Source organism: Bidens hawaiensis, unplaced genomic scaffold (genome assembly GCF_021521415.1).
Source record: "Bidens hawaiensis isolate Kalapana, Puna unplaced genomic scaffold, B.hawaiensis_p1.1 tig00057706_1, whole genome shotgun sequence".
In the NCBI taxonomy this organism is placed as follows: domain Eukaryota; kingdom Viridiplantae; phylum Streptophyta; class Magnoliopsida; order Asterales; family Asteraceae; genus Bidens; species Bidens hawaiensis.
This window is the reverse complement of record NW_027500395.1, coordinates 19626-44492: the sequence shown is the minus strand read 5'-3', so window position 1 is coordinate 44492 and position 24867 is coordinate 19626. Positions and strand designations below refer to the sequence as shown.

Sequence of the window (24867 nt, the reverse complement as noted above, 5' to 3'; positions counted from 1 at the left end):
CGACACCGAACAATACCACTGTTAGAAAACAAGTGGGGGATAAACAAGTGGATCCCCCACTTGTGACTAGAGGTGCACAAATCAGGTTTTTTAAATACTCGAGTTCGGGTATGGAATCGAGTTCGGGTATGACCGAGTATTGAAAAATCGGGTATTTGCAATACCTGGGTCGGGTTTGGGTCCATGTATTCTCTCTAAAACCCATACCCTACGCGTCGGGTTCAGGTCGGGTATCGAACCGGGTATTCTAAAACCAGGTATTTGAATAACCCTATTTTCGGGTATTGAAAAAACCTTATTTTTGGGTTTTTTTTTGGGCTTTTTTCGGGTATAGATTGGAATTTTTTTAAGGGTTACAATTTTTCGTGGTATTTTCGGGTATTTTTCAGGTATCTTTCGGGTAATTTCGGGTATAGATCGGGTATTTAAAAAACCCGGTTCCGGGTATGGAACCTGTTCTGGTTTTCGGGTATTACCCGGTACAAATCGGGTCCTGTTCCAGGTACGGGTTTTGGTACTGAAATGCATACCCTATCCGTACTCTATGGGTAGGGTCGGGTACGGGTTCGGGTATTAAAAACCGGGTATAAAAAAACCGATTCCGGGTATTTTTCCGGTCCGGTTCCGGGTTCGGGTTTTTTGTGCACCTCTACTTGTGACCTAGTGGTAGGAGGTTTGGGTTCTCCAATAAAGACTAAAGTTCGATTCCCATTTGTATCACTTTGGGTGGATATTGGCAATAAAGGATTTGACCTATGCCTTGTTCAAAAGTTGTCAGTTGAACCCCGAGCCCACCCAGGTTTTCGTCTCACCGTGTGTTACGCTAGAGAGTTCTGCTCTTGTGGTTGCACAACAATTGTCAAGTGGCAGCCAGCGGTATGGTTTCCCGGGAGACACCCAAGCCAAACTCTAAAGCCAGAGTGGGGCAACAGGGCTCCTCACATTTAGAGAATGCGATGGCCTAAATACAAAAAAGTCGTCGTTCTAAAAAAATAAAAAAATAAAAAAGAAAAAAAAGAAAACAAGGGGTTTTGTTACACAGTTTTCTTTTTTTCCGAAAATGTCTATGCATGTACGAAAAAGTTACGACGTAGACAAAAAAACCCTTAAGTTTCCTACGAGTTTTACTACGAAATTGAGATGCAACAAAAAAATCCTGATTTTCCCTATACAATTACGTCGCAAAAGCGTAGTAAGTGAAATTGGAAGGGTAAGTTGGGATCCAAAGCACAAATTTCAGTCTTAATAGGATTCATTTGTGTTTGTTTATATCGCAAACAGTTGAAACTTTTGATTTTCTTGATCTTGGTGTGAACATGATATCTTTGGTCCAAAATTTTGTTTTGCTTGATGTTTTATTCTGAAGGCAAATTTGAATAGCGCATCTAGCAAATGGGTTCTAGCTTGTTACGGCATTACGATTTGAGTTGTCAAACCGGTTCTTGTGTTTTGAACACCTCTAAATGAACATAACAAGAGAATCAGCCAGCTGCCAACATATCATTTTGTTTGTGATTTGCATACCTCGTTGGGGACTGACCCGACCCACGCGTTTTCTAAGGTCTAGCAATTATACAAAAAAAATATAGAAATCCTTGATTTTTAGGTGCTCTATGTTTGAGGATTAAGAAAAAAGAAAATCATACATAGCTTTGAAAGGATAAGAAATAAATTAAAATGCAAAACCTATTGCAAAAACAGAATAACTGACACCATTTCCATCACTTTGACTAGCCTGTTCTCGCTTAAGTGCCAGCCATTCATGCGGTTCTTGAAGACTTGAACACGCTTCTACTTCCTGCAGAAACAAATTCAACAAATTGTTAATAAACAGGCTGCAGAACACAATGACCTAAATATAAAAATCCGCAATTAAACAAGAAAATATGAGGTTTCATCATTGAATATTGGCAATTAAGATATGATTTAAGAAATCTTAATGAAATGTAATCATTCAACAGTATGTCGCAGTACCTGCCACTCTTAGCTGTTGGCACAATTATTCCTCTTTTCTCGAGGCTCTTGTATCGGTCTCTAGCAAGGGTACAACATGCCTACAACAAGAAGAATCTCGGGTAGTTAGCAACAACCAAACATTGTCATTAATGTTATAAGGTAGTTAAAACAGTCACAATTGCATACCTTCAGCTTCCTTAAAGAACCAGTAATTTCTTCCGATAACAACACTTGAACAGGTGCAGGCTCAAATCTGAAATGTAATTCATCAACTAATTAGCACTAAAAAATTAGCAAATATTATATTATCTCATTTTAAAAAAAAACAAGTCTTACTTGCGCCTTCCTAAACGTGGTGGGCATGATTTTAGTCTTTCTTGTTTGGCAGTAACACAACGCAGATGTCTGTTCTTTTTTTCTTCATCCTCTCTGGCTATTTCATCAATGATATCTGGTAAGCTGCATAAAACATTTGAACCGAAAGTAAGTTAAGTGAGAAAATAAGACCCCTATAAAGAAAAACAAGTAAAAAGTAAAAGTAAATAGTTCAATTAACCTGTCAAGGTCTTTAGAGAACTCCTTTTTCTTTTTTGCTTCTGCTTCCATCTTCATTCTCTCTTTGTTTCTAACCCTCTTATTCAGCTGTACTTGTGTCACCCTCTCTTTTTTAAAAGGCCTGGGCGATTGTATTTCTCACAGTTAGGATTTAACAAAACAAACACATCTGAAGCGTGTAAAATTGCATACGGAGTAAGAAACAAATTTACATCTTTTCAAGATCTGCATCATTGTTTTCATCAACATCCTTTTCTTCAACACCGTCATCACTCTCATTATCAGCATCAAGAAAATACATCTGTAAAGTTTTCTAACATTAACATAATTTTTCAAGAATAAATAGCAGATGCCGAAAATTAAAGATGCATACATCTTCCTCATCAACAACTTCACCATCAACTGTTAAGGGAACAGGTGCAGGGCGCAATTCTTTGGTATAAATCTTCTGCATTTCATCTGCAACAGCATGAGCCAATGAATCCTGCAGAAAAGGAAAAAAAAACAAAAATTAGTAAACAAACACAAGAGCGAATAAGTAGACATATAAGTAGATAATATATAATCATGTGACCTGATGACTTTCAGCTGTCGGATTGTATGAGCATCCAGGTGGCTCTACTTCCACAGCAGGAATAACAATAGCCTTATTAGAAACCTTTCTTTTCTTTACAGCATGATCACCTGAACACATATCACACATTAACAAATATCATTTCAGCACAAAAAGAAGATTCATATACAAATAGTTAAAACTTAATAAGAAAGAAACCTTCATCATTCCATATATCAGTCACGCCTTTATCTGTGGATCCATCTTTCTGTAAAAAATATAAAAAGAAACCAATCACAACCCTATTACGTAATTAAAGAGGAATCAAGACAGTTGACTTTATTACAAATAGTCAGACCTGAGAAGTTGCTGACTTTTGAAGCTCTTTCTGTTTTTTCCTACACTTTTTAGTATTTGATGATGGTATAGGTTGTACAAAAGAGTTCTTCTGTAGTATGCTATCAACACGGAGAATCTTCTCCCTGCTTTTGTCAATTTTACGCTTCACAGACAAATCTGGAATAACGAAACCACAAATTAGATCATGCTGTTTCAGCTAGGGTTGTAAATAAACCAACCCAAACACAGTCTTGTTCATGTTCGTCCGTAAGTTTTTATCGAACAAGCAAACAGTTCTCGAACACCTAACCAAGCGAAATTTCCTGTTTGTGTTCGTTCATTAAGAAAATGAACTTGTTCGTAAACAGTTCACGAACACAATAAACACAAGCAATGTTCTATTTAATTTAGCTAACCGAGAACGTTCAGTGTCAACGGTTCGGTCCGACTACTAAGTTTGTATTGGTGTTTTTTTATTAACATTCATATTCATATATCAATTTGCATATATATTAATTACACAATATTCATATATATTTGTGTATTATAGTTGATAATTATGCTTAATTATATATGATAAGATTAAAAAAGTCATTAAAATATATAAAAACCTTTATAAACAAACAAACATTAATGAACATAAACGAACACCTTATCGAACATTCAGAATCACAATTGAACAAACATAGCCTCCGTTCATGTTCGTTCATTTATTTAACCAGACAAAATTCCTTGTTTAAGTTCGTTCATTTATTAAACAAACAAACATAAACAAACTTCACACCAAACAATTCACTAACAGTTCGCACACATTCAGTTTGTTTACAGCCTAATTTTAGCCAATCAATCAAACGTAAGCCATAAACCACAACTAATTATTATTTCCTGTCAACCTTTAAACAAACATAACTTAACAAACATAAATGAATGAACAAAGCGTGTGTTCATGTTCAAAAACAGTTCACTGAACTTCGATTCGTTTACAAACTTAACCAAAACACAAAACCGGTGACCTAACCTCCAACCTATAACAAATTAACAATTACTTTCAACTTAATCAATACGCTTCATAACAACATCAACAAACTGAAGTAATTAAGCTGTTAATCTCTGGACTTATCAACGAAGAACATAATATGCATGTTCATGTTCATGTTCATTTATGCTCGTTCGCTTAATTAAACAACAGCTATACACAAACAGTTCAAATTAAACAACACGCTTCATAACACAAATTCCGTGACCTATTATCCAAACTATTACAATTAAAATTCAACTTAAACAGCACGCTCCATAACAAAAACCATTCAACTTAAAGCACCACATCCGTGACCTAATTGAACTATAACAATTACTTTCAACTTAAACAATACGCTTCATAACACTAGCCAAATTCAAGTAATTAAGCTGTTAACCTCTAGACTTAACGACGAAGATATCCAATAGCTGTTCACAAGCAGTTCGCTGAACATTCGATTCGTTTAATTAACCGATAGCTATTCACAAACAGTTCACCGAGCGTTCGATTCGTTTAAAACCTAACCACAACACAAAACCGGAGACCTAATATCCAAACTACAACAATTACTTTCAAATTAACCAACACGCTTCATAATAATATCAATTTGAGCAAAACAAAAGCCGAATTGAAGTAAATAATCCGTTAACCTAACCTCTGGACTTATCAACGAAAAACAGCGAATCGCTCGGGATATCGGTGAGAGATCCGCCGGAGAGTGCGTCCTTGCTGGACTTCTCGTAGAAGTCTTCGATGTCTTCGGTGCTGATATTCGATCGCCATGCTTTCTTACCCTTCCTTGAGCTCTTTGATTTCACCATTGAAGCGTAAGAGGTTGAATATTGCGTTGTGTTGCTGCAAAGAGTTGGAAACCCTAATTGAGCTGAAGGAAGGTGGAGGCGGAGTGTTACGAGATTTTTTTAAGGGAAGATGATAATTTGGGTTAAGTTTAGCCCATGTTGTATTAGAGGTGCGAAAACTGGTTTAAAACTTAATGGCTTGGGTTGAAAACGGTTTGGTTTGGTCAACAAAAGTCAAAACTGGTGTATAATCGGTTTTGGTTTGGGTTAAAACCGGTTTCTTACCATGTTACGATCGGTTTCGGTTTTGGTTCAGGTTTTGATCAGGTTTGGCCAGTTTCGGTTTGGTTATCTAGTTTTGGTGGAGAAAAATTACAAACCGGTTCCGAACCTACGATTTCAATCGGTTCCAAACATGTTTCTACATAGTCGGTTTCAATCCGGTTCAGTTTTTGGGTCGGTTCGGTTAACCGGTTTATTTGCACACCTCTATTAGATTTAGAGATGCATAAACCGATTTAAAACTCAAAACCGGTTTGGGTTGAAAACGCTTCGGTTTGGTCAACAAAAGTCAAAACCGGTTTATAATCGGTTTCGGTTCAGGTTGAATACGATTTCTTACCATTTTACGATCGGTTTCGGTTCGGGTTTTGACCGGTTTTTGCCTGGGTTTGGCCGGTTTCGTTTCGGTTAACCGATTTAAAACCGGTTTTGATGGAGAAAATTACAAACCGGTTCCGAACCTATGGTTTCAATCAGTTTCAAATAGGTTTTTACATAAATGGTTTCAAACTGGTTCGGTTTCAGTTCACTTTTCAAGTCGGTTCGGTTAACCGGTTTATTTGCCCACCTCTATGTAGTGTGTAATCCTCACAAATTCATTTGAAAACTAAGCATTTACGAGCAGGGGTGTGCATGAAACCGAAAAGCAAAATCAATTCGAAACTAAAAAATCAAACCGAGACAGATACTGGAGGCTAAGTTTTATATTTTTGTAAGCATCAAGGTTTCGATTTGGTTTAGGTTTTGAGTATAACTAAGGCCGAGAACATCGAACCAAACTTATAAACTTCTTTTTTTTATTTTGAATTGTAAGTGATTTATGGTAGTTTAGTGTATAGTCTAACCAACTATTTTAGACCAATTGTATAAAAATCAACTAATTGTTAATAAACAAAAAGTTCATGCCCGAATTCTTTTTTGGGCCAACTTTTTTTACGGTCCAAATTTTTGAAGCCTAATTTCAAAACCCGAAATCGAACGGTTTTTAAAAATTCAAAACCCGACATTTTAGTTTTGGTTTGGTTTTAGCCCAAAACAGAACCATACGGAGTTACGGACCCATGCATACCCTATATCGTTGTGTTTTATCTTTTAAAATGCAAACAATCAACCGCTGGGCCTACACACTGGAAAATGTAAATAATCAAACGGAGGCCCAAATGTGAGTTTGGGAAATTATTTCTCTTTTAAAATGTTGGTTAAGCCCACATGGCACATGCAAGCTTGGGAAACTATCAAATCATGATTTTTAGGTTTTGGGAAAATCATGGGGTTTTGACTTTTTATTTTCCGTTTTATGAATGGCTTTATTTCCGTTATGGGTCATTTTCGATTTTATACCTTGGTTTAAAACGTTTGGGTTTAAATTACAAGCTTAAAATAATGAATTTAAGCCTAAAATCTTTTGGAAACTCAATAAAAAAATTCAAACAAGTTCAATGTAGTTCGGTGGTTTTTAGTTTTGTAACTATGTGTATCCAAAACCAAACTGTAATTTTAGTTGGGTTTAGCTATTTTGATGCTTCTTTTATCAGTTAATTCAGTTTCAGTTCGGTTAATCGATTTTTCCTCAGCCCTATAGTTAACCATTTGAAGGCTTGAAGCATCAAATATCACTCTTAAATTTTTTTAATTTGATCAGCATAATAACTCACCAAATTTTCCCTTATGCTATAAAAATAGACCTTTATTTCTTATGGATTATTTACATGGCAATCATATTATATAAACAAAAAAAGATAGTTGCCTCTTGTTTTAATAAATATGCAGAAATGCATGTCTCAATAGCTTGCAACTCATATATCACTTCTTCTATTTTTGATTTCCAAAAAGGATGCTCTTGTAATCTGAACAGTCAAATGCGGGTTCTTGAGCGCGAACACATCAAATCTAGCTGCGAAAACAATATCCTCCATGTTCTTTACAACAAAACTCAATGCGGTCTCCTTGAGGTTTCGGTTACAAGTAGTATCCGAAATCTCTAAAATGTCAAGCGCGTTATTTGTGCTGAGGATTTCAAGCATTCGGTTTTCGCAGAATTTTTGTAGGAACCCGATCTCATACTTGTCTGCCGCTATTGATAACGAATATAAATGTTTATCGAGTTTATCTTTAGCCAAATCGCCGCTATATAGGAATTCCAGTAAAGATTCGAGTTCTTCATGGTTTAGTTCGGAGAGTGTGATAGTATCATTAGGTGCAGCTTTGCATCCATCAGAATCTAACATGTTTTTAAATATGTTAGACCTTGTTGCCTGCATTGCATAAGAAAATATATAAATAAAATAAAAAATAAAAAAAGGTTATCTTAAATTGTTGTGTTATACAACTTATACTTAGCATGTAACAGAGACACTTTATTTGATTCGATTGTTTCGGTTTCGTATTTGTGGTTATCATCTCGTGATTGTAAGTTTTATTTGAACTGGGTGACGTGGCTCAAAAACCCGTTACTTAGCATGTAATTTTTGTCTTGTCCCGGTTAGGCTTTTCTTTCCGGGTGTGGTTCTTATTTGAAGTTTTGCCTTTCAAAAAAAAATACAACTTATACTTGCAAAATCATTTTAGAATCCATTAAAGATGTTGTAAATATTTTAGATTTTCTTTAAGTTAAAGCACTTGCTTGTAACATCCCGAAATTTCCGAAATGATATTTATTATATTACTTAATAATAGAGGGAAAGTTTACTCGGGTTATCGGGAAATAGATAAATAGAGTAGGAGTTGGTATGGGTCGGGCTAGTGTTGGGTAATGGATATGGGTTATGGACTTGGGTTATGGAAGAAGGAAGGAGAGTTCGTGGGCTTAAGCCCATGATCCCTATATATATAAATACCATTAATCACCCTTTTCCTCACATATTCCATACACACACTCAAAACACACACGACCCGAACCAAGATCCGAAGGCGAAAACCCGAGCTCGTGGGTGCTGGAACGTAGTGACGGACCAAAACAACATCAAGGCTTAACCGTGTTCGTAGTTCGACTCGTTCAAGGTACGTTTATAGTTAGAAATCGTTCGTATAGGTTCGGTTTGATTTGAGAAATGATAGATCTGAGTTTGTATGGTAAAAACGAATCCAACAAAGCTAAACTTACTGAAAATGGTTAAGATTTGATGGGTTAATTGGTTGATAAAAGAACCCGTAACCTTATGCCTAAATCGCACCCTTTAAACATCGATGTTAGGTCGATTTGATGGTTGGGGTTTGTAGGCGCTGGTCAGACGATTCCGTGGGTACCTAAATCGAGTTATTTGGTTAAGAAACGAAGGTGATTAAGGGATTTATGAACGAACAGTATCTGCAGACGACAACTTCGCCTGCAAGCTAAGTTCGCCTGATGAACTTCGCCTGCAAGCTAAGTTCGCCTGATGACAACTTCGCCTAAATCCAAGTTCGCCTGATGACAACTTCGCCTAAAGCCAAGTTCGCCTGATGACAACTTCGCCTAAAGCCAAGTTCGCCTGATGACAACTTCGCCTAAAGCTAAGTTCGCCTAAGGTTTAACTTCGCCCAAAGCTAAGTTCGCCTAAGGTTTAACTTCGCCCAAAGCTAAGTTCGCCTAAGGTTTAACTTCGCCCAAAGCTAAGTTCGCCTAAGGGTTAACTTCGCCTAAAGTCGAGTTCGATTAGAAAATAAATTAAAAACGATAAGTAAAAGTAAGCTAATACTATGCCACCAGATTAGATCAGGCGAGTATTGATACGTGTAACTTATACAGTCAGCCGAGCTCAGTTAAAGAAGGAATTTACAACTATCAGAGGAAGAAGCAGAGTTCAGGTGAGTTTCTAGCCCCATTTCCTTGTTATGTTTTTGGGGCTGTGTGCATACTCGATGTGAAGCGTGAATACACTTACCTTAAGTGGTAAGTGTATGCTATAGATGTTATACGAGGTATATATTTTATAATGCTTGTCGGTACGTGAACGATCTTCGGATATTGCACGTATTGCCAAGGATAGTAAATTCCAAGTGGTTGATAGTGTGTATGAATGTTATGATGTGACTTGTTTACTACGTAAATACTGAACTGATATGAAGTGTGACATAGGCAGGTAGAGGTAGAGTGTGTTAGAAGTGGCAAGATTCTAGTAAGGGTGTTAGTGGCATAACGTGAGCGCGTGATAGGGAAAGCCTGTACGTGCCATCGTTATTATGTGTGTATGATTGTTGATGTGACTTGCTTATTATGTAAATGATATGAAGCGTGTTGTAGACAAGTAGAGGCAGAGCGTGTTAGAAGTGACAAGAGTCTAGTAAGAGTGTTAGTGGCATAACGATAGTACGTGGTAGGGTAAGCCTATACGTGCCTTCGTTATTAAAGTGGCAAAGTGGCATAACGTTTTACGTTATTAAAGTGGCATAACGTTTTACGTTATTAAAGTGGCAAAGTGGCATAACGTTTTACGTTATTAAAGTGGCAAAGTGGCAAAGTGGCATAACGTTATACGTTATTAAAATGGCAAGTGGCAGGTGGTAGGTGTAAATAAGAGGCTAAGTGGTAATGTAAGCAGGTTATACGTTATTAAAATGGCAAAGTAGCTATTATATAATGCTTGTCGGTACGTGAACGATCTTCGGATATTGCACGTATCGCCAAGGATAGTGATTGTCAAGTGGTTGTTAGTGTATGTATTCTATGATGTGACTTGCTTATTATGTAAATATTGTATTGATATAAAGTGTGCTGTAGACAAGTAGAGATAGAGTGTGATAGAAGTGGCAGAGTCTAGTAAGAGTGTTAGTGGCATGACGATAGTACGTGGTAGGGTAAGCCTATACGTGACTTCGTTATTAAAGTGGCATAAGTGGCATAAAGTGGCATAAGTGGCTAAGCTGTAGGGGTAATTAAGTGGTTAAGCAGTAGCAAGTTAGATAGTGGACTACGTGTCTTCGGATACGCATATGATGCATGTAGTGGTTGTATGATGAGTTGCTTGATTAACTAGAACTAACTCAGCGTAGCTGACTTTTAGTATGCACGCAGGTGAGCTGATTATAGAGTTAGCATGAGGATGGCACATGGCATGGATTGAACGGCTGGCATCTGAAGAAGGAAGAAAATATGTTTTAAATATAAAGTTTTGTGTTATGGTATCAAAGAAAAGATTTAATGTTTTGTAACTAATGATTGATGTTTTATATTCTGCGAAAAGTTTTAATAAACTCTGATTTGAAGAACTGTGTTTATAAGTAAATCCGACGCTAAAGTAGGGCCACCGGGTTCGGGGCCTTACATTGCTAGAAAGAATGGATAATAAAAAAAAATTAGTGTTATTTATACGTTAAAATCCTGATTGCTTCTCATGATAAAAAAAAATGCTAGGTCCGTCACTGAGTTTAAAGACAGTACCAGTAAAGATCTATGTGCGGGTATGGAGGGAGCATTATCGCCAGGCTTGATAAGAATGTCTGTATGAATTTGATCTCTAAATGCAACTTTAAAGCCACTTAAAAATACCAACTTTTGATTCATTTCTTCTTCCATCTTCTTCATCTCCTTTAACCATTTTAAAGAACTCATGAAACCCTGAAAATGTTCAGGATTTTGTTTAGTTTTTTTTTTTAATTAATTTTTTGATTTTCTAATCAAGTAATTTGTTATTTTGTAGCATGAAATAATAATTACATGAAGACAGCATCATAAAGACATAACTATAAACTATTGTGATGTTTAAAAAGTAAGATCAAGAAAGATAACTAATATTAACTAATATTAAATAGCAGAACATTAAGGAGGGTGGTTTTTTTACCTTTTTATATATGACAATGATCAAGAATGTTTAATACCTTTTCTATATTGCATGCTTAATTATTGCTAATCATGAATTAAGTGATTTAATAGTTAAAAACCAATCAATTCAATTACCTTAAAATTCCTAATGCATTATTAAAAACAAATAATAAAACCTTGAATTACCTTGGAAGAATTAGGAACCGAAGGATCATTAGAGAACTTCCCCGAAACCTTATGATCATCGGTCTTATTCGTCATGGCAATAATGCTTTTCGCACCTTCATAACAAGCTACACATATGGTGTTCCTAGGAGGCCTCAAATTATATGGCATGGCGCTACATAACGAGCAATCCATTATTCGAATAAACTCGGAAATCAAGATTTTGAAATGAACAACAATCTTAAAAGCAATGAAGAACAAAAAATAATTTAAAAACTATGAATTGAAGAAGGAGAAGGAGAAGAAGATGAAGTATTGTTGAAGAGATGGTGTGTTGTAGGATGCTTTTAGAAGTTATATATGAAAGAAACTACAAAAGGAAGCAATTATAAAATTGCTTTAGTTATAAGCATATATTAATTAAAAATTACATAATAGTTAGTTAATATTTCCCTGTTGTAAATTCAAGGCTATCTTCCTAACAGGTACTCATTCTCTTTTCATATGATTCTTCTTTTGTTTAATTTTTTATATATTTATTGGATTACAATACAATCCTTGTAGCTACAATCTTTTTTATACTTTTTTCTAGCATATTTGCATAATTGATATTTGAAAGTAATAAACATTATATGAATGTGTGTACTTAATTATTAACTGCTAATAAGTAATATTGATCCTGGTTTAAAACTTTAAATGTGGTCACTATTATTCCAAGTTTATATATAAGTTTAAATGTGCTTTCTATATACTCTCAAACATAATATGGTGACAAATTGGAATTCACAATAATATGATCATATCCCAATTTTCAGGTAAATAGAAAGATGGCGGGGTTAATATCTAGTTATCATAATTCATCAATATCAATATTAATCTCTAATAATAATCTTACTAGTGATAGTTTCAACTTTCGGTTTTGAACCAATAGCAATCCAAGTCATAGAGATCATCAACTCTTTTTATGACATGACATGTGATGTGACAATTTCTTAGACTATTTAAACTTTTTTAATCTAATTTTTAAAGTTGAAATGTCATGTTAAATAAGTGTGAAATTACAATTAAAACCCTCTAGTTAATGTATTTTCGTTTATCAATAGGCATATTTATATAATATGCTAAGTAATCCACAAATCCACAACACAAACCACGTCATTGGATATAGTTCAAGTAATTTTCATATCACACGACACACCACGCCTCTAGTTAGTATATCTTTATATTTTCGTTACTGAGATTGTTATTGGTAACAAATTGTCACAGGTTGGACTGTTTGTAAGGTTTGATATTGGCCAATGTTATCTTCAAATCCAACCTTTTTATTTATGATATATAACGAAACATAAATGGGAAAACAAAGGGAATAATATTTGCTAGAGGGTAGAATTGTCAATTTACATGAAGGGTAGGGTGGGCCCACATGAATAGAGTGGTTAGAAAAGAGAGAAAATAAGATATGTTTAGTGGTAAGGACATCCCAGCCTATACCAGCAAACATGCGGTAAGCTAAACACGTCTTTAATTACTCTTTTCAACATATTAATTAACACAGCCTGTCCAATTCAAAGTTCAAACAAGCCCCAAATGATTAGACCAACTATTGTTAAGATTCTTTTTGTTTAAGTATATGAATAGGACCCAATAACCTACCATGGTCATGTAACGTATGATGACACGTGTTCAGTTACGAGCTAAGGAACCGGTCAGTTTTAATTGGACTAGACGAACTGGGTTGAGAATAAAGGAAGCGTGTTATTTGTCGGATCGGTTCAACATATGAGTTTAGGAGTTGGTCATAACCTTGCTTTAAGATGTAATAATAACATAGACGTTATACATTTAAATTTCTTGCCTTTTACTTATAGAAAGCAAATATTTATATTGGATGGTCAGTTTTGAAAGTGAATTGGGATTTAAGTATTCAACAGTTAAAGTTGTAGTCTTAGCAATTTGGATTATATCTTTACGGACAAGTATTGAGTTGAAATGGATAAACATACTTGGGCCTAACCGGTCCAAAAAGCAAGTATAAGAAAAAGCCTAGTTAAGCCCAAAATATACAATTGGACTTTAATATATATTTTTTTTGAAACTCGGCTCGGTTAAGCCCAAAAAAAAATCCTTAAATTTGATATTAGTTTTGGTATATTGAAAAGACCTATATATTGACAAGTTTTTTTCTTGATGGAAAATAAGGCAGTTTTTAGAGGGATTTAAATGTGTATCGTGTTTCTGTTTAAATTTAAGTTTAAAATATGTACTAAAAAAGGGTAAAAATTTTAAGAAGGTAGAGAAGAGATGTGAAGTGAAAAGAGATGTGAATTTTCAATGATAAGGCTATATGTTGTGATTAGACTAAAAAATGTAATAAGTAATAACATTATGTCACGTCACTATCAAGTAAGTAATGAGTTTTAACTATCATAACTTTTAATTATCATGTTGTGTTTTAACTAAAATGTTAAATAAAAGAAAATTGGTGATTGGTTGAGGTTCCTAGGCCTCACCTAACATTCGTTAAGGGGGTGGTGCCCCAATGTTTGACGCCCCCTTTTAATGCCCGCAAAGCGGGGTGTTGTTGGCACAACAGATGGTCTAATAAATAACTAAGCTAAAGCGGGTTGTATCATATACTAATTGAACAAGATATAAGATTTAAATGTAACAAGATGTAAGTTTAAATGTAAAATGAAAAGGCTATCATTTTTCATTTTTATTTAGTCGCGTTAATTTTTTAAGCAGAAGTAATAACTTTTATATACATAAATTTACTTTCTATAATTCCATAAAATCCAATATTTATCTGATTAATTCGAGTACAATACACTTATAATTTATTAATGACAATTTTGTATATATTTACAAAAATATGTTGAACTATTTGCGTACAACGATTCGTATGATTTTCTACGTTGCGCCTAACTTCAACGACCACCTAGCACACAATGTTTCTATTGCACATAACACTGCATCCGAATTTTGTGAATTCGCTATTGACATTTTTATATTTTTCTAAAAGAACTTAATGCTTTTACGGTTCTACCCTCGCTCTTGAGTCTTCATAATCATGTCTTCTCAAGCTTCGTTGATTTAAATACTTTATTGTGATACTATTTAATCTAATCTATACATCCCCAATTGTTTAGGAGCATATAAGCAAATAAAAAGAGATGATATTATATAACTTATATCATATTTGTGAAATAAAATTTACAAAGAAAGACATGTATTCAAGTGCATTATTCTAAAAACCATAGTAGACTTAACTAGCAGCATCATCGAATCATCTCCGTCGGATTAAACACCATCCATTGCGTATCCTTGGACCGCAATCTCTATTTCTGACGGGCGTGATTAGCCTCACTCTTCTCGTAATGGTGGTACAACGCCGCACCAGATAACAATGCCAACGTCAAAGCTTGTGCATGCATCCTAAAGGCCAAAAATAAAAATATCAAAACTACTTATAACTATATTTCTTTCACTAACTAATGGCTTTTAAAATAATTTAATATGAATTAATAAATGTGACAAGCAATTAACCTAGCATGAATGAGCCTAAGGCTAGGCTTAAATGGAGCTCTCTTAGTGCTTGTGTAAGCCATTGATGTTCCAATTGTGGTTGCCCATATTGCTACTACACAAACAATTATTCAATATGTCAAGTTATGACAGTAACATTTGCAGAACCATAACTTTTTAGTCGGGGTTATTATAAGATTCGATTATCTACTAGTCACAATTGAGTGATCCAGCTCATTATTTTATTAGAAAAAAATATATCTTATGTAGAAAAATCTAACAAGTTACGATGACCAGGTTCATTGGACCCTCTTGACCCTCCTTGGTTTTGCTCATTAGCGGCGTCAAAAACCTAACCTAAAGATTAAAAAGTAGATGAGCTAACTAACCAATGCTAGTGAGCTTGTGCTCTGAGACCCATGATTGCAGGCTTTCCATTTGAAATACTTGTTCTTGATAAATTGTTGTTTAGATGAATGAATGAATGAATGCTAAATATGTTGTGGAGTTAGTATATATATAGGGTGATGGTTGGGGGTATTTTGGTAAATTAACCCTTTACATGTGATTTTTGTTTATTTATTTATTTGTACTGTGGCCCCTAGATTTTACTATCTTTTCACATAACCACCTAAAGTTTGTGTACTGACTGGGGGAAAACCAGTGCCTTTGAAGCAATTTAGTTATTTGTATGTGCTAACCCTAAACTTTGACTCTATTTACATTTGGTACTAAAAGTTTCTGATTGATGCTTATAGATTCAAGCTCATATGAAAACAGTGGGCAGTTGCTGAAACGTGAAAAGATCCCCTGGTTTTGATCTTTCCATTGAATCTTGGGATTCATTTTGTCTGCTTTTTAGGTTTTTATTTGTTTCTTATTATCTTTCTTAAAAATAAAAGTATATATATATATATAATACACGATCCAAAAGTTAAATATACATTTAAATGTATCCTTGCAAAGGTTTCAAAATACAGTTAAAAGTGACAAATAACATGGTTCATTCATTTGTAAGACTTAGACAAACTAAACGCATCATTGCACAGTCGGCACACTAATGTTGTTGATTTAGACGCCTCATTATAACTGGTTTATACACATCGCTATTTGAACAACCTAGATGCATCGTTGTATCTTGTTTAGACGCATGGCTAACTATAATAAGCAAGGCATCATTTTTTTTAATTTATTGATATTTATCTCAAATTAAAGATACTAAAGTTGATAAAACTGTTGATTAACTTTAAACAAATAGCAATGTTCACATATTATAAATTTGCAATCATCATTAGCATAGTTACATTGAAAATCAATCAAACTTAACGAACCATTTTATTTTTATGCATTCATGTCTCATTGACACGTGCTAAACTTCATAAAACACAAAGGTTAACTAATAAACAAATAAAGTAGAAACTATCAATTAATGAAGTCAATAATCCAATATAGTAAAAATTTATGTGCAATATATGTAATTATTAAACTGTCCTAATATTTTTCTTATTATAAATCATAGTTTCGTAGAAGAAATGCTCGTTTTTATGGCATGAAACTTACCAACAATTTGGTACAAGGTAATGTTAGATAAAATAGATTATCAACCAAAAGCTTCAATAATATGGCATACACAATAAGTCATAAGCCATAATATAATAGCTATTAATAAACAGTATGATTACTTTTGTCAAACTTTTTCGGTCAAGGTTATGTATTATTAAACCATAAATTAATATTTAAGTTCTGGAAATATATATATTTGTTCTTATATATAACTAAAAGCCTACGACAAAATTTTATCCCGATGAATCTGAACCTTCAGAACCAATATCATCGGCCTAGAAAGTATAACCAGGTGATACTCGACTACTATTCGTCACTGTTTTTTCATGAGATAATTAATACATGAATGCGACATTCAGTTAAAGTTTTTATCCAGTTTATTATTATATACGCTATTAATTAAATTCCATTTATACTATATTTGGTAAAAAAAAAAAAAAAAGAAACATACATATAACGTTGCTACCTTAGAAAAAACAAAAATGCAAGAGACTGATATTTTTGTTCCGTTAAATAAGATTTTATACAAAGTTAAACAAATTGAAGGAATTTTTATAGTTTAATGTGGTTTTCGTCAATTTGATTTAAATTAGCTAGCGATGCAACTTAATGCCCATTTGCCGTTTTCATTATATATAGACTATTGTCGACTTTTAAATCATCGATTGTATGCAGGTTACATGAATTTAAACTAAGTGGGTTATGGCTGATGTTTTAATATATTAGTCGTGTTATTTATAGTCTATTGTCGACTTTTAAATCACCGATTGTATGCGGGTTATATGAATTTAAACTACGTCGGTTATGGCTGATATTTTAATATATTAGTCATGTTTAGGTTGAATAATTTAATTCATCAACCTATACGATTGACAATAGTAGTGTTTTTATTTTGCTTCTCAAAAGTAGTTTCAGAATTATGTTTCACACTATAAGACATGGAATATATTATTGAGAAATATAAGATAATAATTAAACAGTTAAAATTTTACTTAATTAAAAACAAATTTGGAAATTAGAAGCCAATGGTTTTAGAGCTCAAAAGTAGGCGAAGGCCCACTTTATCGGTCGAAGAAACGAATTGTCTCCCACTTATCTTTTTCACCAACACCGACCATGGTGCTATATATATATATATATATATATATATACCAACTTTCTTAAATTATATTATATGCACGAGGCAAACCAATATAAATGAGCATTTCTTTAAGCCATTCTATAACATGTCATTTCATATATTTATACCAGATGTAATTCTATGGATTGAATCTAAAATGGAGATTAAACGGCAAAAACACAAATGTATTATTAAACGAGCATGGTAGTAAAACTTAGTTCCTAAAGTTTAATTTGTTTAGCAATTCTAGATGTCTTGTTGCTTAAGTTTGTGTTGCATGTATAAAAGGCTTGCTAGGTTTATTGTTAATGTCTCTCTCTTCTTTTTGTTTTCTTTTAACAAACAATTAAAGAGTCACTCACACATTTGAGCAGCATAGATTGTGTTTTGGGTAGTGGATTTGATTACCGATTTCACTTGTTTAAACGTAAAATGGATATCTTGATTTAATGTAATTTCCTCGTGTTTTATGGGGTCCATTTGACTGATGAACAATATGCCATAAACTTTGTTAGGCAAACACCGGTTGTCTGTCGTAATTTCATCGTTGGGAACCTTAGGGATTTTACCAAAAAGAAAAAAAAAAGTTTGTCTAAGGTTAAACAACTTTCCTTTTTCTCCACTTATAAGTTATAACCAGAGTTGTAAAAAAATTGGTTTGTGACCGGTTCACTGTAGCCTAAACCGAACCGGTTTAACCAAAAAACAGGTTTCAGCCAAACCGGTTCCTAAACCGACAACCGCTAGTTCTAGCAGTGGTTCCCCTTTTGGAACTACCAAAGCGGTTTTAAACCGGACCAAAATGAAATAAATTGGTTTTAAACCGAACCGAATTGGTTCTGACCAGTTCGAGCACTTATGCTCTTAAACCGGTTTCTAAAACAAACCGATTTAGGTCAAATCGGTTTTGATCAGGCGTTGACCAAACTGGTTCGTTTTAGAAACCGATTCGGTATGAAAAAAAAACGGTTTTATACACCTCTAGTTATAACAATCTGTTCACTTAGCCCAGTATTTTGTTCACTTGGCCCAACAGTAGCATCACCTTACTCCAAATTAGTAGTATGTTTTGAACTTTTGGCACATTTTTTTCTGAATGGCTATGACCATTTGTTTGTCATTTATCAAACTTTCTTGTTTCAGTAGCATGCCTCCTAATCCTCTCCTTTATACCAAAAAAATTGAGCATTAAAAAGCCAAAATTTTCCAATAAGATTTAAGTTCTTTTTCTCCATGAGTTTCCAATTAAACTATCAAATGACTCAAAACCCAAAGGTTCAAAACCTAAGTTTGATATCCTCCATGTAACATGTTAACATCTACCTCCTACACAATACCCTTACAAACCATATAGTCACTATCATCACTACCACACATGGAAAACTCTTTAAATAAGTCCGCATAACCAAAGTTATACTCAAAACCGTGCACACAAGACTTGTTAGCTTCAAATCTTTGTTTGCGTTGATGATTTTGGTTGAAATTCGGTGAATGAAAATAAGACGATGATGTCGAATAGAGAAACCTCTGTAAGTGTGCAACTGACAATTTACACCTAGGGAGGCAGAGTAAAATATGCCACAAAATTCATTAAATGTGGCGTAAAAAGATTTGAATACTCTCACGTGCATGACACATGTCTCGTTTTCTATAAAATTATATGCTCATCCACTCCAAGGACGATCCATATTACCCGCGAGTGAATAGTAAGGAACATGAGTATAAATTCTAATATTTATAGACCAAACTTGCCTAAATTGTATTATCTTGCCTTTGGGAGACCCCTTTGACCGAACATCATGCCATAAATATTGTTGGTAAACATCAATAATTAAATCACCTTCTAAACATTCATATTTATGGTACTATGGTCACACCACTTACCTCAACAACTTCATTCACATGTTTCTTGTTATTTTAGGATTTATTAAAAACAAATTAGTTAATGTTTTATTTTTTTTATCAAAGCTACATCGTTTTGACAGGTTTCACGTGTAAGCTTTAACGTTTAATAACACCTTATTCACTTTCACCTATTTAACAAGACTGGTTGTTATGCAGGAGTGTTAAAGCCCAAATTAAAACATCACGTCACGTTACTTAAAACCCCATCCCCTTAACACTGTGTTGTAGTTTGCAGTACTGTTACCCTTAGCATTTGGGCCCCACCATATGTATTATGTATTGTGTTGAATCTTCTCCTTTACCGCCAGCAAATATGTTGGGCCCCAAAGCGATGTGCAAGGCTTTAAAACCAAGCCAAATGAGCTTTTAAAGCCCCTTTTGCAACCTAAAACAACGAGACTAGGACCGCACGTAGCAATGGGAGGGAAACATTGCAAAACGAGCAGCTGGCCCCACCACCATGCAAAACAAACGTTGTAATTTGTAAATACAACAAACACCGGCAAAACGAGTAAAAAAACACGGGGCCGGGCAGTGTTCTGCTCGTTGTGGAGTCCTAAACGAGCCCACTATGTGTCATCTAATAATAAACTATAAACTTTAAGACAACAAGACAATAAGTTTTCAGTTTTCCACCCAATTCCCGCCATTAATTCCGAGCAAACCCAGCTGCCGTCGATCCGTACAATTCCGGTTCAACTGCCGGAGCTCCGATGGCGAATGCTACTCCAGGTACACACAAATACGTGCGTATGATTCAATTGAAAGTGGTTTTGCATATGGGTGTTTGGTATTGATGCACAATTAATTGTGTTTGTTTCCAATTGTGTTATATATGATTCACAATTCGTGGGTTTGGGTTCGGTATAAACGGGTTGGAGTCGGTTTCAAACCACGCGAACCCGTTTAGCTAAATGGGTATGATTCAGGTCGACCCGGCGGGTTCACGGGCTGACCTGTTTAACTTATGTGGTTTATGTGATAAGTTAAATCAAAATGTCGTGTTCGGTTTAACCCGTGAATATGCGTGTCAAGGGGTGCAAATGAGCCGAGATGCTAGTGAACTAATTGAGTTTGGATTGATATAAAGCTTGATACGAGGCAAGCTTTTTCAAGCTCAAGCCTCAAATAAAGCTCGTTTAGTTATCGAGGCCGAGCTTGAGTCTTGTATAGGAAGCTCGTTTAGGCTCGTCGTGCCTTAACGAGCCTTGTGTACTTTTATAAGTTGTACATCTTTTGGACTTCTATGTATTAATTTCACGCTGCACAGCCAAACTCGAGCCGAGCTTAGGCTCATTTAAAGTTTTTCTCAAATATATAAAAATAATTTAAAAAGTATATAAATTAATTAATAAATGGTAAACAAGCCGAGTTTAGGCTCATTTAAGGTTTTTCTCAAATATATAAAAATAATTTAAAAAGTATATAAATTAATTAATAAATGGTAAACGAGCCGAGTTTAGGCTCATTTAAGGTTTTTCTCAAATATATAAAAATAATTTAAAAAGTATATAAATTAATTAATAAATGGTAAACGAGCCGAGCTTAGGCTCAGGCTCATTTAAAGTTTTTCTCAAATATATAAAAATAATTTAAAAAGTATATAAATTAATTAATAAACGGTAAATGAGCCGAGCTTAATCTCATTTAAGGTTTTTCTCAAACATATAAAAATAGTTTAAAAAGTATATAAATTAATTAATAAACAGTAAATGAGCCAAGCTTAGGCTCATTTAAGGTTTTTCTCAAATAATAAAAATAATTTAAAAAGTATATAAATTAATAAATAAATGGTAAACGAGCCGAGCTTAGGCTCATTCAAGGTTTTTCTTAAATATATAAAAACGTATATAATTAATTAATAAATAGTAAACGAGCCGAGCTTGAGCTCTCGTAAGTCAAATGAGCCGAGCTCGAGCCTAGCCGAGAGCTCGGCTCATATACACCCCTATGGGTGTCAGGTTCAGGTTCATGTGTATGACACTATTTTCAGGTTTTGGTTCGCATCAAATTTTCAGGTTCATGTCAGGTTGCACTCGCTAAGTGCTAACCTACGAAAACGACCCAGTTAACATCCCTTTGTGTGACTCAATAAATTATGATTGATTGATTGTTTCATCTATGGATTACTGTAATATTAAGTAAATTGTTTGTTTGTATTGCATAGGTGACTGGGTTGGTGATGAGAATCATATGACATGTATTACAAGACAAACAATTATGAAAACCAGAAGCGAAACACAGGCTGCTGCTGCTATTAAGGGTAACGAAAAGGCAGTCGTCGAGGGTTCTACTCATGTTAATCTTTCTAAGAAACCCAAAGCGAAAGAAGTTGCCAATCTTGCAAATAATAAGGTTTATTTATTTAATGTTGTTCTTTAAGTTAAGTGATATAACAGTATACCATTTATTATTATTATTATTATTATTATTATTATTATTATTATTATTATTATTATTATGCAGAAAAGAAAATGGTCATCAAAAGGAAGCTTCAAAAAGTATGTAATGCCATCACAAGATTCATTTGACTATTTGAGCAACAAAATGCTTACTTTAAAGAAATTGATGAGTATGAACTAATAGTGGAAGAAGTGGAGTGATCATATATTCATATCTTCATGTTGTTTAGATTCTTGTTTGGTCACACCTGCAGATGCATCCATCACTAACTAATCATGTCTACACGAGCCGCAAATTATGCGCCTATACGTTACAGTACTACAATATGTGCAACACTGTTATGTTAAAGTAGGTTTTGTTAATGAATATAACTTTTGTTTAGGTTAGAGGTGTTAATGAGCCAAGCCCAAGCTCGACTTGGCTCGTTTGACTTACGAGAGAGCTCAAGTTCAACTCGTTTTGAGCTCGGCTCATGAATTGCTTTTCCAAGCTCGGGCACGGCTTGTTTTTTTATTTCTTTGTTAATCTATGTGTTTTTAATTATTTATATATTTTTTGGCAAAAACTTTTAACGAGCCTAAGCTCGCTCAAGCTCGTACAGTTCCTTAAACGAGCCAAAGTTTGGCTTCAGCTCGGTTGTGCAGTTTAAAAATAAATCATAGAATTACAAAAGAGGAAAAACTTAAATACACAAGGCTTGAGCTCGGGCTTTATAACAAAACAAACTTTATTTGAGGCTCGGGCTCGGCTCAAGCTCGACTCGTTTTAAGCTTTTTATCGATCCAAGTTTAGCTCATTTGCACCATTAGTTTTGGTTTTTGTATTGGTTTTGTTTGTTGTTAATTTGCGATCATTCAATTTTAAACGAAGCGTAAGAAAAACCAAGATGTTTTGATGCTTGGGATGTTTACAAATGACAAACATACGAAAATATATGAATATTCACCCCGAATAGGAGGCAATGGTAGGACTATCGACACATGACTTGTCCATGTTATTTGGGCGGTTACAAGTTGAGTGCACAAAACTTGCCTAGATTAACAAGAAAATGCTTTGTAGGGTAGCTTTGGCACTTTGCATTTGTGGTTAGTTCACAAATAAAATTCATGGTGTTATTTGTTGCACTAATGAGCAAAGCTCATGAATAAGTACTTTGTCTCCACACGTAGAGAGCGATGTAATCTTTATTTGTACATGACGCGACTATGCAACAAAGATAGGACGTGATATAGTAGGACCGATAGCATGTAGTTTTTTGTACACGCCTTTATTTTAGAAATATGATTTTCTTGTATTACTAGTTTTGGACTTTTGGTTGTTATAAGCAAGGACAAGTTGAAATGACACAAGATGCTTAATTTATGGACTTGGTTTGGAGCTTGCCTTGGTTTTGTTTTCATACTAATTGATGCTAACTATTGCCCTAAAACTAAGGAAATCTCAATATCCTCAATAATGTAGTCTTCTTTTAACTTTTATATTATATGGTCAAGTGAAGTTGAACCAAGATAAGTGATTCTCTCATTAACTATTTATTACCTTGTTGTGAGCAAATAAACATTTTCTTTCCCTTTCACATGTGAAGTCCAATTGTCCCATCCACACTCCAAAACAAAAAATATATAATCATATACTATATTTGTACTTGAATTTAGGATACTGAAAGTCCCGTTATCTCACTCTAGTCAGACTATGTTGTCTTAATCGGGCACACGCTGGCTTCAAAGTTTGGCTTAGACGTTCCCCTGGAAAACCATACCGCCAACTGCCACTTAACAGTCGTTGTGCCGCTACAAGAACAGAACTCTCTAGCGTGACATATGATGGGACGAAACCAAGATGGCTCAGGATTTGAACTAGCAACCTCGCAAACTCTAGCTCAAATTCTTATTACCATAATCCATCAAAAGTGACATTAGTAAGGATCGAACTTGGGTCTCTATTAAAGAACCTCCTATCACTAGGCCACAAATAAAAATACTTGGAGCTCTTATCTAATTTTATTTTATATTTTTATAGTGACATAGATAAAATAAAGTTATTTATAATATGTACATATTAAAGGCTAATATTATGGTCATATTACTTGTATTAAATTAATTTTTAAATCAGTATTAAATTATTTTTAAAATCAAAAGCACTTGATAACAGGAGGCGACTAATTGCTAGGTAGCTAGGGCTAAAATCTTTGTATCATGATATCCATTTTAAAAAATTTGTGGATCCAAGTTCTATGGTGCACATCGATGTAGATTTAATAGTAGGTTTAGAGTGTGTTACTCTTCTAAAATTTTTACTTTATATAATTAAATTAATACAAATAGGGATTGTTGTAACATCACAAAAATTTTGGTCCAAATTTGACAAATTAATAAAACTTAAGGACTAAAAATATTTATGGCAAATGTAAAGAGAAAAATAAGACAAAGAATAGAAGTAACTTATGTTAAGGAATGGAGTAAGGAGACTCCATCCCACATCGGAAAAAAAAAAGAAAAATAAAGCACTTTATAAGGAGAGAACATTCCATGGAAATGTTCTTAAGTGGCCAACCATTGCGTACAGGCACGGGTGATGGGCGCTATGATGGCGCACACTCGCATCGCCGTGAGCCGTTTAAGAGTCGTCTTTGTATTTTTGGATGATGATAAGATCAAGATATGGCAAGTTACCAAAAGACCAGGGACTAAAAATGAACAGATTCAAAATTTTGCATCTTCGCGATACGCGAAGAATCCAAGTTGTGCATCTTCGCGATACGTGAAGATGCAGTACACGTGGAGAGACAAGAATGACACATGGCGACACATGGCAAGCCTACGCGGCGACTCAGCGAAGCAGCTTCGCGATACGCGAAGTTGCACAAAAATTTCTATAAATAGGCCAGCCATGGGGGGTGGTCATCACCATCCAACTCACACTTCCAATTACACGTTGTCTCGA

The 24867-nt window shown here is 34.4% G+C and overlaps 2 protein-coding genes and 1 long non-coding RNA gene across 3 annotated transcripts; all 3 read right to left on the bottom strand.

The window, feature by feature from the left end:
* Positions 1 to 1720: 1720 nt before the first annotated feature.
* LOC143601974 (ribosome biogenesis protein NOP53-like) lies at positions 1721 to 5256 on the bottom strand. The gene is made up of 11 exons (XM_077079237.1): positions 5077 to 5256; positions 3423 to 3580; positions 3284 to 3332; positions 3086 to 3195; positions 2885 to 2995; positions 2724 to 2812; positions 2513 to 2632; positions 2293 to 2415; positions 2143 to 2209; positions 1975 to 2054; positions 1721 to 1798 (listed from the first exon to the last, which is right to left on the bottom strand). Exons 1-11 carry the CDS (start codon positions 5240 to 5242, stop codon positions 1792 to 1794), a joined length of 1080 nt encoding a protein of 359 aa, XP_076935352.1. The 5' UTR covers positions 5243 to 5256; the 3' UTR covers positions 1721 to 1791.
* A 2041-nt stretch (positions 5257 to 7297) lies between these two features.
* On the bottom strand, positions 7298 to 11770 carry LOC143601973 (BTB/POZ domain-containing protein At3g56230-like). The gene is made up of 3 exons (XM_077079236.1): positions 11430 to 11770; positions 10863 to 11039; positions 7298 to 7758 (listed from the first exon to the last, which is right to left on the bottom strand). Exons 1-3 carry the CDS (start codon positions 11601 to 11603, stop codon positions 7300 to 7302), a joined length of 810 nt encoding a protein of 269 aa, XP_076935351.1. The 5' UTR covers positions 11604 to 11770; the 3' UTR covers positions 7298 to 7299.
* A 2876-nt stretch (positions 11771 to 14646) lies between these two features.
* Positions 14647 to 15388, bottom strand: LOC143601971 (uncharacterized). The gene is made up of 3 exons (XR_013147752.1): positions 15323 to 15388; positions 14955 to 15048; positions 14647 to 14843 (listed from the first exon to the last, which is right to left on the bottom strand). It is a non-coding gene; the product is annotated as an uncharacterized LOC143601971 (long non-coding RNA).
* Between the last annotated feature and the right edge of the window lie 9479 nt (positions 15389 to 24867).